Source organism: Penaeus vannamei, chromosome 33, assembly GCF_042767895.1.
Source record: "Penaeus vannamei isolate JL-2024 chromosome 33, ASM4276789v1, whole genome shotgun sequence".
In the NCBI taxonomy this organism is placed as follows: Eukaryota; Metazoa; Arthropoda; class Malacostraca; order Decapoda; family Penaeidae; genus Penaeus; species Penaeus vannamei.
Genome location: NC_091581.1, coordinates 447,784 through 460,283, shown reverse-complemented (window position 1 = coordinate 460,283; position 12,500 = coordinate 447,784). Strand labels below are relative to the sequence as shown.

At 45.0% G+C, this 12,500-nt stretch overlaps 2 protein-coding genes across 16 annotated transcripts in view; one reads left to right on the top strand and one right to left on the bottom strand.

Moving 5' to 3' along the window:
• Positions 1 to 5,938, bottom strand: part of LOC113806425 (uncharacterized) — a 6,148-nt gene extending 210 nt beyond the window's left edge. The window contains exons 1-3 of the mRNA XM_027357539.2: positions 5,485 to 5,938; positions 1,029 to 1,322; positions 1 to 592 (exon numbers count right to left, since the gene is read on the bottom strand). The exon at positions 1 to 592 is cut by the window's left edge and continues 210 nt beyond it. Of these exons, the coding sequence (XP_027213340.2) occupies positions 408 to 592; positions 1,029 to 1,322; positions 5,485 to 5,593 (588 nt within the window). The 5' untranslated portion in view covers positions 5,594 to 5,938 and the 3' untranslated portion in view covers positions 1 to 407. The remainder of the gene's footprint in view (positions 593 to 1,028; positions 1,323 to 5,484) is intronic.
• LOC113806428 (nucleolar protein dao-5) overlaps positions 1 to 12,500 on the top strand; it is a 481,722-nt gene that overhangs the window by 53,729 nt on the left and 415,493 nt on the right. The window lies entirely within an intron of this gene.

The window sequence follows — 12,500 nt, the reverse complement described above, 5'->3', positions numbered from 1 at the left end:
ACGCGCGGAAGCAAGAAGAAATGCACGGGCGCAGACTACCCTCGCACGTCAGTCGCCGTCACTGCACCGTCACTGCACGACGAAATTATGTACACCTGTGCAAGCGCTTGGCCCGTCCACAGCGTCTTCTGGCACTGCTCCCAAAGCAGCTTTTGTGGCGCGTTGTCTTAGCCTCCTTAGAATCGTGTTGCATTTTCTTTTGTCTTCGAATCCATAAGGCTTGTCTTGTTTCTTCTCTCGGAAACCTCGAACCTGATCCTCGCCTCCTACTTCCTCCCAGGATTCTTGGCCCTTCCTTCGCCTCCTCTTGAATACTTGAGCCTCGTCTTCGGTCCCTCTAAGAATCCTTCCCCCTCGCCTTCGCCTCCAACGCTCACAATCCTTGCCGTGAATCTCGCTCGAAGGGCTCAGTACATATCCACCTGAGGGAGGCTGGCCTTGCCCTTCACGTGCCGTCGCCGAAGCAGGCACACGATGACGGCCACGAAGGTGACGAAGGTGAAGGCGCAGGCGACGCTGATGGCGATGATGGACATGTACGACAGCGGGACCTCCGACCACCACGTCCAAGCTGCTGCCGTCGCCTGGTGCTCTGGGGGCGCAGGCAGAGAGGAAAATGAGGGTTTGGGTCCTTGGATGAGGTTTAGTGGCAGGGGTTTGACTTGAGGAGTGGATGCGAACTTGGATGGGAAGAAGAAGGGTGAGCAGTTTATGTGACAGGCGTCGGTGCCATTTATTGACAGCTAAGGTTTGGGAGGAGGAACAGTGCATGCGAACCTCTGACGCGATAGTAAAATAATGATTAGTTTGAATAGTTTGATTCTATGATTTTCATGATAGAACGCAGATCAGTACAGATCAATGCATCCTAACTTTGATATGATAAATACATTTTCACTTATTTATTATGTCAAAGTTGGGTTAAACTAACGGGGTGCATTGATAACAACTCCCGAAAAAGAGAACGGCGCCCACCCGCTTCGCCGAGAGGCACTGACAAAGGAACTAACATTAGGAACCCGACTGACCTTCCCCGCAGGAGACGAACCCGTAGGACTCGGACCCCAGCCATAGTCTCTGGCCGGGGCACAGCGAGGTGACTCCCCTGCCGTCCTCCAGGTGGTTGTAGGTGAAAGTGGTTTTGTTGTGGCGCTGGACGTAGTAGAGCACGCCGGACCGCAGCTCGCAGCCGCTGTTGTAATTGGAGCCGTAGTAGACCAGCCTGAAGGTGTGCGACACGTCGTACATGCGGTTCAGGTTGATGATCTTGCGCTGGTAGGGGGCCACGGGGTGCAGCAGGGGGTCGCTCGGGAGGTGGCACTCTGCGGGGAGGGAGAGGGAAGATGACTACAGGATGCCATGGGCGCCGGCAGGCTTAGGGGCGCGTGTATGGAATCATGCATGCCCGTGAACAGGCGCGCACGCACGCGCACACACAGACACACACACACACACACACAGACAGAGAGAGAGAGAGAGAGAATAAGTGTTTTCAAGAAAGATGATAATCAGATTTTTCATTTGGGTCAAAATCATGTATTGAAAGAGGAGCATTCATCCTGGCTTGAAGCAGCTACCATAGTTAAGACTGAGTTTCAAGTCCACAGCAGTAGTGAAACAGCTTATTATTACAAATATTACAAAACAGAACGAATGACGTCACCGCGCCAAAGAAACCCTTATTGACACATTTCAATTAAAACCACTAAAAATAACATTACAAGCAGAGCAAGAACCCAAAATAGGCAGTAGTGTCGACAACGCCATTGCTCAAGCCGTCTATTTTAGCTCGCGTTTCCGCGATAATCATTATTGCACAGTGTAGAAACGATGGGAAATCCGCATTGCACACTTGGATAAATGGCAAATCCATATTGCACACTTGGATAAATGGCAAATCCATATTCCGCACTTGGATAAATGGCAAAAACATAATGCACACTTGGATAAATGGCATATCCATATTCCACACTTGGATAAATGGCAAAAACATAATGCACACTTGGATAAATGGCAAATCCGTATTGCACACTTGGATAAATGGCAAATCCATATTCCACACTTGGATAAATGGCAAAAACATAATGCACACTTGGATAAATGGCAAAAACATAATGCACACTTGGATAAATGGCAAAAACATAGTGCACACTTGGATAAATGGCAAATCCACATTGCACACTTGGATAAATGGCAAATCCACATTGCACACTTGGATAAATGGCAAATCCATATTCCACACTTGGATAAATGGCAAATCCATATTGCACACTTGGATAAATGGCAAAAACATAATGCACACTTGGATAAATGGCATATCCATATTCCACACTTGGATAAATGGCAAAAACATAATGCACACTTGGATAAATGGCAAATCCATATTGCACACTTGGATAAATGGCAAATCCATATTCCACACTTGGATAAATGGCAAAAACATAATGCACACTTGGATAAATGGCAAAAACATAATGCACACTTGGATAAATGGCAAATCCATATTGCACACTTGGATAAATGGCAAATCCATATTCCACACTTGGATAAATGGCAAAAACATAATGCACACTTGGATAAATGGCAAATCCATATTCCACACTTGGGTAAATGGGAAAAACATAATGCACACTTGGATAAATGGCAAATCCATATTGCACACTTGGATAAATGGCAAATCCATATTCCGCACTTGGATAAATGGCAAAAACATAATGCACACTTGGATAAATGGCAAAAACATAATGCACACTTGGATAAATGGCAAATCCACATTGCCCACTTGGATAAATGGCAAATCCACATTGCACACTTGGATAAATGGCAAATCCACATTGCACACTTGGATAAATGGCAAATCCATATTGCACACTTGGATAAATGGCAAATCCATATTCCACACTTGGATAAATGGCAAAAACATAATGCACACTTGGATAAATGGCAAATCCACATTGCACACTTGGATAAATGGCAAATCCACATTGCACACTTGGATAAATGGCAAATCCACATTGCACACTTGGATAAATGGCAAAAACATAATGCACACTTGGATAAATGGCAATTCCACATTGCACGCTTGGAGAAATGGTAAACCATTAGCTCATCGTACTTCAGATAACTAGGATAATGAGTACTCTGTTCAATAGTATTTCTTGCATCGTCATTCTTCCCTAAGGCCAGCAGCAGGAATTTTCTCTTCGTTGTACTTAAAAACCGTGTGTGAAAGAAAATGAGGCCTTCTCGTTCACAGCACAAAATCATGTTCTTAGAAATCCTTTTGCCAAGAAGAAAAGGGCATGCCAGTGTAACAAAAGGACATGAAAAGTATGCTCTGCATCTGACGGTTCTGTTGCACAATGCAAGCGCGAGGATTTTAGCGGGAGAAATGGCGTCGGAACCTGATTTGCGTCGCGGAAGTTCTTTGAGCGCACGGCCGTTGGCGCTGAAGATAAAGGATAATGATTAAACCCACATTAAAACTGAGTGGGAGGGGCATCTACATCCATTTTTTTCTTTTAAGTATGACATTTACCTTATTGTAATATATTAGATTGCGCGCAGGTAGACGTAAAAGCATACACACACACACACACACTCACTCACTCACTCACTCACTCACTCACTCACTCACTCACTCACTCACAATCTCTCCCTCTCTCCCAAATATATACATATATATATATATATATATATATATATATATATATATATATATATATATATATATATATGTGTGTGTGTGTGTGTGTGTGTATATATATATATATTTATTTATATATATACATATATATATATATATATATATATATATATTATTTATATATATATATATATATATATATATATATATATATATATATATATATATATATTATATATATACATACATATACATTTCTATCAATCCTTCCATAAATGCATGCATACATACATAAATACGTAAATTCAAAGCAAGATCCATGCATACGTATACATGACAAGTTTATATATGTATAATGTATGCATTATTCACTCATGCATAATACTTTAAGCACGTGTGCTTCTTTACCCAGTTTGCTGCCCACGTTGTGTTCTGTTATCTTCATTGTTTTGTTAAAGATTTTCATCAGTTTGGAGCGAGCTGTATATTTGTGCACTGAAGATTAATCGCGACAGTATCTTATGTTTTTTTTTTTTTTTATTCTGATGGAAGAAAAAATATTATTAGATTTTTTATCTGTTTATTTTCAGTTTCCAAAAGTTAGGACGAATGACCACGTATATCGTGTTTATGATTGGTGTTGTCGTATTTCGGTGATGAATAGGTGTAATATGATAATAATGATAATAAACGTGTTTCATGTATGGTTTTAGAAAAATATATAAATGTATTATAAAATACACGCTTCACATTCCAAAACATAGATTGAAAATGCATTATCCTTTTTTTTAGGGAAACATCTGGTATTTTTTTGCCTCCCTGGCAAAATTATTGATGCTGGTAACCGTGGCATGTTATTGACATCATTAATTAAATAATTCATTACCAACCTCATCAAGCGGTCGCATCGAGCCCGTGCTATGCAGTGGGCGGGAGGGGGTTAGCTTAATATGAGCTTTATATCATCGACGTATCAGCACTGGAAGGCATGCTCTTCGTCGAAACAGCTGATCCCGTTGTTGCTTATCGGCGCATGTAAAGTTGATCTCATGTTGATCACCGTGGCGACGGTGAAATATATTCTTATAATTTGTGAGGAGGAGGGCCACGTGTATGTTGCAAGGCATCCTGTGGGCGCCATCGAAAAAGTAGATAACGTTCGAAGCACGAACAGGAAAGGCTTATCAAGGCGCCTGACGTGGGAGCCGAGAGCGCCATGTGGCTCTGACCCTCTTTTGGCGGCGGACATTTTTTTGTGGCATTCATCAAAGGGCGCGCGTATTTACCTTTGCGTGCGTGGAGGAGGAAGAGGGGGTGGAAAGGGGACGATCTGTGGAGCTGAGATGAAGGTCAGAGGAAGTTGAGGGGGGGAGGGGGGTGTCGTTCGCGTTCATAAGAGCGGGGTTTGCGTGTTGGTGGCGGGAGGGGGGGGGGGCTACGGAGGGGCGCACCTGTCTCATGGATGTTGTAATCGAGTTTGTGACTGTGTTGCTGATCATCATTCGAGGGAGGGGCGTGCTGTATGGTAATTAATGGTGAATGCAGGCTTGAATGCTGTATTAAAGGGATCTGTACAAGCCTGGCGCGCTGGGCATGGGTAGAGAGGAATTCGTGCAGTGGTGCGACAAGAAGTACAGAGTCACAGTCACTCAGCTTTTTTTCTCTTGCCAAAAAAGGGTGTTTGGTTGCCCAAAGCGCGCGCCCGCATTACGTAACGATCATTAGTAGATCATGGCGTTGATTACTCTAACATCGCGCCAAATGCTTTTGCCTCTCAGATATGCGTGTTTTCGCTTGCATAATGTTATCATTCATTCAGAAAATATGTTTCTACTCACGGTGAAACTCCCACGGCGGCAGAGCCTTGGCAGCCGCGGCTCTCGAAGGAAGGACCGCCATCAGGAACATATACACAGCTGTCACACATGTTCTGGCACACAATGCCATTGCAATCCCTCCTCTGCTCTCAGGTTTCTGGCCGAGATACAGATGATAAGCTGTTTCTTTACTCTTGCGGTTCTCGTGAATTCTCGTCAAAGACACACAAACACGCGAAATAAAAAAAACTGTCCTATATCCCCCACTGTCTTCTTGAGTAAATATTCAATATGCCGGAATATATCCTCGCGTAGAAACCAGCATTGAGAGCAATGCGCGCACGCCACTTTGTCACTTGGCTGAAGAACGGGACAGACGTCGCGGGGAACACAACTGGTTCTGAGCCCAGCCAGACCAGCACTGACGCATTACGCTTGTCACGTCCGCCGATTACCGACTCCTTTTCTTTTTGTCCCGGCGTCGTGCCTCGCGGCTGACTGGTGGCGTTCGGGCTGCTCTTGTTTGCTTCCTGGCTGCGTCCGCGCGGGCCGCTTGAGGCGGAAGGGGGTTGAAAAGGCGGCTGAAGATGACGGAGGGGGGGGGGGGGGGAGGTGGCACTATGGGAGCGCGGTGAGTCACGCTGGTTCTAGAAGGGTTTCCTTTGGGGTTGTTAGCTTGCTTTTATCCAACAAAGAAAGTGGAATAACCTTTGTGTGATAAGTGGTTTAGAGACTGATTAACGTGCATTAGCGCCTGTAATCGTCGCGCAATATAATTAACGCGTCAGGGTGCCTTACGTGCGTACCTGCGTTTGTTTGTTGGCGTGTTTTATTTGAGTTAGTTTTTGTGCGTGTGTGTTTGTGCGTGTGTGTGTGTGTGTGTGTGTGTGTGTGTGTGTGTGTGTGTGTATGTGTGTGTGAGTGCGTGTATGCGCGCGCGCGTACAAGCGACTGTGCTTGCATGCATTCGTGAGTGAGACCAGTTTAAAAGAGAACAATTAAAATGACACTTTGTTGATATTATCACTCACATTCAGCTTAAATAGTTTTGGTAATGAAACCGAGAGAGTAGATGGAATGACCTTTCCTCACCAGAATGATAGACATTAGACCGATAAATACTCTTAAGTTCTCTCCAGTCCCCTTATTCGCGTAGCAAAGGGCTGCAAAGAACATATTTCTTGTGTCTTGTTGAAAAAACAAGCTTTATATTGCATATGCCAAAATAGAAAATAGACATGTGAGAGATCATTGTGAAATGATATACGTAAAGTAAGCTAAAGGAATACACAGTACGTAAGATTTAAATATTGTTTTGTGTAATAAGTGCAGAGTTAAATTTTGCATACGGTTAAGACTACTGTCTAGTGTTTATTTCAAATTAAAGACGCTCAGTGTATTAAATTAGATCGGGCGTAATTTAAAAAAATGCAGAACGTTTGTTTAGTGTTCATTAAAGAAATTCCTTTTGTCTCGCCATCTATTCCTTTGAGATCCTTTTGAATTATAATGTTGAGATGGTTATACCTTAAGGTAATTTATGAAAATGTGTACAATGTTTATATGGGTTGCTTAAACAATCTGAGTATTCTTGATATTAAAAAAGTTTAATTCTCACTATTATGAAGAAAACTTTAGTTTACCTTATAAACGTAAATAGAAAACGGATAGAGGGACCATTTTCTTCTTTACTGAGGAAGGGTAAACTTTAACATTTAGTACATTATTCACATTTGTATTATTTAAATACCTACTTTATATTCTCTTCACTGTTACCCATCAAAACCATGGAAAAAATACTTATTTGCGATGCCGAAATCGTTGTGAATGTATTAGCACCGATGTCCGCCATAAAGTTGTATGCAAAGTTGGATAGGTCGATGTGGCTCACCTATATAGAGATATAATTAAACTGATTCATATGGATCGGGGAAATCTGACGATGATACTGGTGTTGCAATGTGTGTTTTATGGAGACAAAACGAGGCAAAGCTGTAGGTTAGAGTCCATATTAGGGCAGAAATCTCCAAACCACATTATCTGAGTCATCACTTCACCCTCTTTTTATCTCTTTTTTTTTGTGTAGCCCCTTGTGCCAGGGCGTTTGAGGGTGGCGGCCCTGTAGCAGGCAGCGCCCGTGTGATATATAGGAGCAGGTGGTCGAAGGATTCTTTGCTCTAGGATTTTTTAAGTCATCCTTTTAGGGAGGGAAGCACGTTTTCTGTGGTAAGTCCGGACTCCCGAATATCCTTTTGAACCCTGCAGTCCTCTGCCATGTTTCGCGGTGATGTTGGCGATCGTTGTGTGGGTTCTTGAGTTCTTAGTGATGCTTTCGTAGCAAAGAAAGTCGTAAATTGCGTAAAAAATGGCGGAAGGATTGTCACGTGAGGCCCGTAGGCATGTTTATTACTGTTTTATTGATTTGTTATTGTTTTTATTTTTTGAGCCTGCAGTTTTTCCTTCTTTCTTTTTAACATTTCTATCACTTTTATATATATATATATATATATATATATAAATATAATATATATGTATATATATATATAATATATATGTATGCATGTATGTATGTATATGTATATGTATATATTAGCTATAACTAAATTGTTTCGTAAAAAATAGCACAGCGGCCGAGGCTGGAGCGGGACGACTCGTCCATCTCCCGAGGCCGCCCTGTTCCACTTCTCGGTTCCATTTCTAATGCACGTCTTTGTTCCACTGATAGACATCGCGGTATACTCATCCCTGCTCCACTGTTCCACATCCCTGTTCCACATTCTTATTCCATTGCTCTGCATCCCTGTTCCACTGCACTACATCCCAGTGTTTCTGTCCCACATCGATGTTCCGCTGCTCCCCCTCCCAGCTCCACATCGCGGTCTCCTCATCTCGACCGAACCTCCCGCTCGGCGGAGATTCGTTTCCTCGCAAAGTCGGCCTCCCGTGCGCGAGTCGCAGTCTGGCGCCGCGGCCCCGATGCCTCGCTCCGGCCGACTTTATTCGGCCAAGTCGGTCGTTCCGGGAGGAGGCTCTCTTACGCGGCGGATCGGCAGGTCGTGCGAGCGCCGATGGGGGTAATTGGTGGTTGGGGGAGAGGGGGTGGAGGTGGGGGGCCGGAGGGAGAGGAGGGAAGAAGTAGGAGGGGGAGGCATGGAGGAGGAAGGAGGGAGGAGGAAGGAGGGAGGGAGGGGAGGGGAGGAAAGGGAAGGGAGAGCAGTGGGGCAGGAGGAGGGAGGGAGCTTAGGGACAGGAAGAGGAGGAGGAGAGGGGGGAGGGGGTAACGGATTGCTACGGCGGAGGAATTGAGTGAGCTTGACAAGTAGTCGTTGGCGTCTCTCAGCGCGGGACGGATGCTTAGCGACGGAGGGAGTCGTGTGGGGAAGGTCGCTTTGTTTAACGGGTTGAGGAAGAGATGGGCGTTGAATTTTTCTTTCTTTTTTTTTAAATCTAAGGGTAACGGAGAGAGAGAGAGAGAGACTGAGGGTGAGTGAGTGGGAGAGGAAGGAGAGGAAGTGGAAAAGGAAGAAGGGGCGGGCGAGGGTGAGTATGAGGGAGAGGGAAAGAGAAAGTAAAAGAATGGGAGTGAGTAGGAGAGTTCGAACGAGAGGGAGAGGGAGAGGTTGAGGGTGAGAGAGAGAAGCAGAAAAAAGGAAGAATGTAAAGATGTAAGATATGAAAAGTACGTTATGATGTCCCAGTTTAATGAGAAGTTCCTGTTTTACACATTTTTAGATAAAAGTTACAGGAGCCATCACCCGCAATTTTGATTTTCTCTCCATTCTAGACTACGGTGGAATGCGGGAATGCGAACCTTGAGTAGAGGGAAGAGAAACAGATTTTTTTCTTTGTAAACGGAACATCAAAATGAAGAATATAATTGCTCCTTTACGACAAAAAAAAAACAAGATAATAATGATAAATGGATAGGTATATATATATAAAAAAAAATGAATAGATACATAGATAAAAGTATATAAATAAATAGGATGTGTTTGTAAACGAGATCTAGGAAACGAGGAACACCAAGCGACGATGCTTAACGAAAAGGATTGTTCGCCCCGTTTCGCTGGATGGATTGAAATATAAGGAATAAATGCCGCGTGGGAAGTTAGCTTTGGGATCTTACGGAAGAGGAAGAGGGAGAGGAAGGAGAAGGAAAAGGGGGAGGCGAGGGTGAGGGAGTAGAAGAGCGAGAAAGAGAAGGAAGGAAGGAGAAGAGGAAAATATATAGGGAGAGTAAGAAGTAGTAGGGGAAGAGGGGAGAAGAATGAGAAAAAGCAGGGAAGGGGGAATTAAGTAAGCAGTATATATTTGGTTGGAACATTATATCTTGCAGTCTTGAGAGTATGAGGCAAGAGCGTGAAAACCAACATGGCTGAAGACAGAGCGGTGGTAATTCGTTTTTTTCTTCGTCTTTTCTTCTTCGTTTTCTTCCCCTTCTTCTGTTTTTCTTTTTCTTTCTTCCTCTCCTATTCTTGTTTTTTCCTCTCCTTCTCTTTTTCTTTTCCTCCTTTTTTGCCAAAGGCTCCTCTTCTTTTTCATTTTTTTCCTCTTCCCCTCCTCCGTCTCCGTCTCCTCCTCCTCTCCTTTTCCCTCTTTTTTTGCCAAAGGCTTACCAAGTGGCAAAACCTCCAGCAAAGTCCAGACTCCAGACTCGGCGACCTTGGCGTGCTTAAAGCTGACACCCACGTGGTTCCTTGTCTTCGGCGATTGCCTCGCGAGGGAGGCCTTCGTCGCGGGGGAGGGGGTCTCGGGGGGAGGACGGGGGTGGTTTCCGAGGGGAGGGGCGGGGAGGGAAGGCAAGGGGAGTGGAGGAGGAGGAAAAGAGGGAAGGAAAGGAGGGAATAAACAAAAGGGAAGGAAAAGAAGATAAAAAGGAAGGAAAAGGAGGAAGCAAAGTAGCGTAAAAAGAGGAAGACAGGGGGGATGGATTGTCTCCCGAAGAAGGAAGAAGGAATGGAAAAGAGGGAAAGAAGGAAAGGAGGGGAGGAAGAGAAGTAGGAAAAAAAGAAAAGGAGGGGAAAGAAGATGCACATTGGGAGGCGAAGAATGGGACAAAGAAAAGGAAAAAGAGGAAGACGGGGATGGATCGTCTCGCGGGAAAGGGTCGGGAAGAGGGAGTGGAAATGGAAAAAAGGGAAGGAAAGGAGGGAATAAAGAAAAGGAAGGGAAAATGGAAAAAAACGAAGGAAAAGAAGGAAACAGAGACGGAAAAAGAGGAAGATAGGGCGTGGGTTGTCTCCGCCTAGAGATAGGCGGGCGGGGGGGGGGGGGGGGCGCTCTGGAGATCCTGGCCAGGCTGGAGTGCGTGACAAAAAGGAAAAGAAAAAAAAAATGAAGGAAAAGATGAAAAGAAAGAAAGAAGAGGTAAACAGACAACAAAAAGGGGGAAACTATGAGGAGGAAATGGAAGAAGAAAGAAAAGGAGGAAACAATGAAAAGGAAAATAAGGACAAAATAAGGAGGTAAAGAAACGGAAAATATAAAGGTAAGGAAAAGTAGGACAAGAAAAAAGTTTATAGAGAGACGTGAACACCCTCGGCTGTATGACAAAGAAAAGAAAAAGGAGGAGTTAAGAAAAAAGGCAAAGAACAAATAGGAACAAAAGAAATGAAACACAGAAAAGGAAAAAAGCGGAAGGAGAATAAGTTGAATAAGAAAAGGAAAACAAAAACAGGAAAATAGGAAGGGGAAAAAAGGAAGAACAATTAGGAAAAATGGAAGAGGCGAAATATAAACAAACACGCTTGTGCATACACGTGTAGGTCCGCAGGCAAGACCAGATCAGCGATATGCATAAAGTAAGCGTGGTCTCTCGTGCCTGATGGATTATCCTGCGCCTGCGTCGTTAGCGTCCTCAGGAGGTCTCGGCCGAACATGGCTTCTTGTCCTGAGGAGTCAAAACGGGTCTGGAAATAGGTCTGACGTGGGTCTGGGAGAGGGGTATTTAAAACGGGTCGGGATTGGAGATTAAGGCCGGTCTGGGACAGGGTTGAAATGGGTCGCAAAAAAGGGCTCTGAAAAGGGTCCGAAGCAATTGTAAGACGGGTCTGAAACGGGTCTGAAACAGCTGTGAAACAGCTCTGAAACGGGCCTGAAGCAATTCTAAGACGGGTCTAAAACAGGTCTGAAGCAGGTCTGAAACGAGTCTGAAACGGGTCTGAAGCAATTCTAAGACGGGTCTAAAACAGGTCTGAAGCAGGTCTGAAACGAGTCTGAAACGGGTCTGAAGCAATTCTAAGACGGGTCTAAAACAGGTCTGAAGCAGGTCTGAAACGAGTCTGAAACGGGTCTGAAGCAATTCTAAGACGGGTCTGAAACGAGTTTGAAACAAGTCTGAAACGGGTCTGACTGTTTTCCTCGGCAGCCGCGCTGGCCCTTATCTCCCCTTATCTCGTGCCAATTGAGAGGCTGCTGGGTCGCTGCTACGGGGGAGGGGGGGAAGGGGAGTAAGTGGGGGGGGGGGCCCCTCGGCCGTGGACCTGGCAGGAAATTGAAAGCCGAAATTATTATCGAAAAACCCGCATCACCTCGGCCATGTTAGTAGTGGGAGGGAGGGGCGTAAGCGAAAATTAAAGGAGACTTGACCCGTGAATGTATGAGGGGGCGGATCCAGGGGAGGGGGGCTGCGGGGAGGAGAGGGGCGTGGAGGAGATGGGTGGGAGTAGGGGGATCGTCTGCGAGTTCTGGAGCCGGAAATTGTGCGCATCGTGGATTTCTTGTGCGAATAGTGAGAGTTCTACAGCCGGAATGTTGTGCGAATTGTGCGAGTTCTAGGGCCGGAATAATGATGAGATGAGGCCCCACGAGAGGCACTCGAGCCGCGGGCGCGCAGACGCCGTCCCTCGGGAACATCCGCAGGAACCACTGGGGAATTATGGCGCCTGGGAGAGGACTGTGCGAGTTGGGCGAGGTCAACACCGAAAGACGAAGGGAGAGAGAAAGAGAGGATGAAGGGGGGAAGAAGAAAGAGAAAGGGATGATGAGGTGTGAAGAGAGAGAAAGAAAAAGAGGGAGAGAGAAAGAAAGAGGGGGGG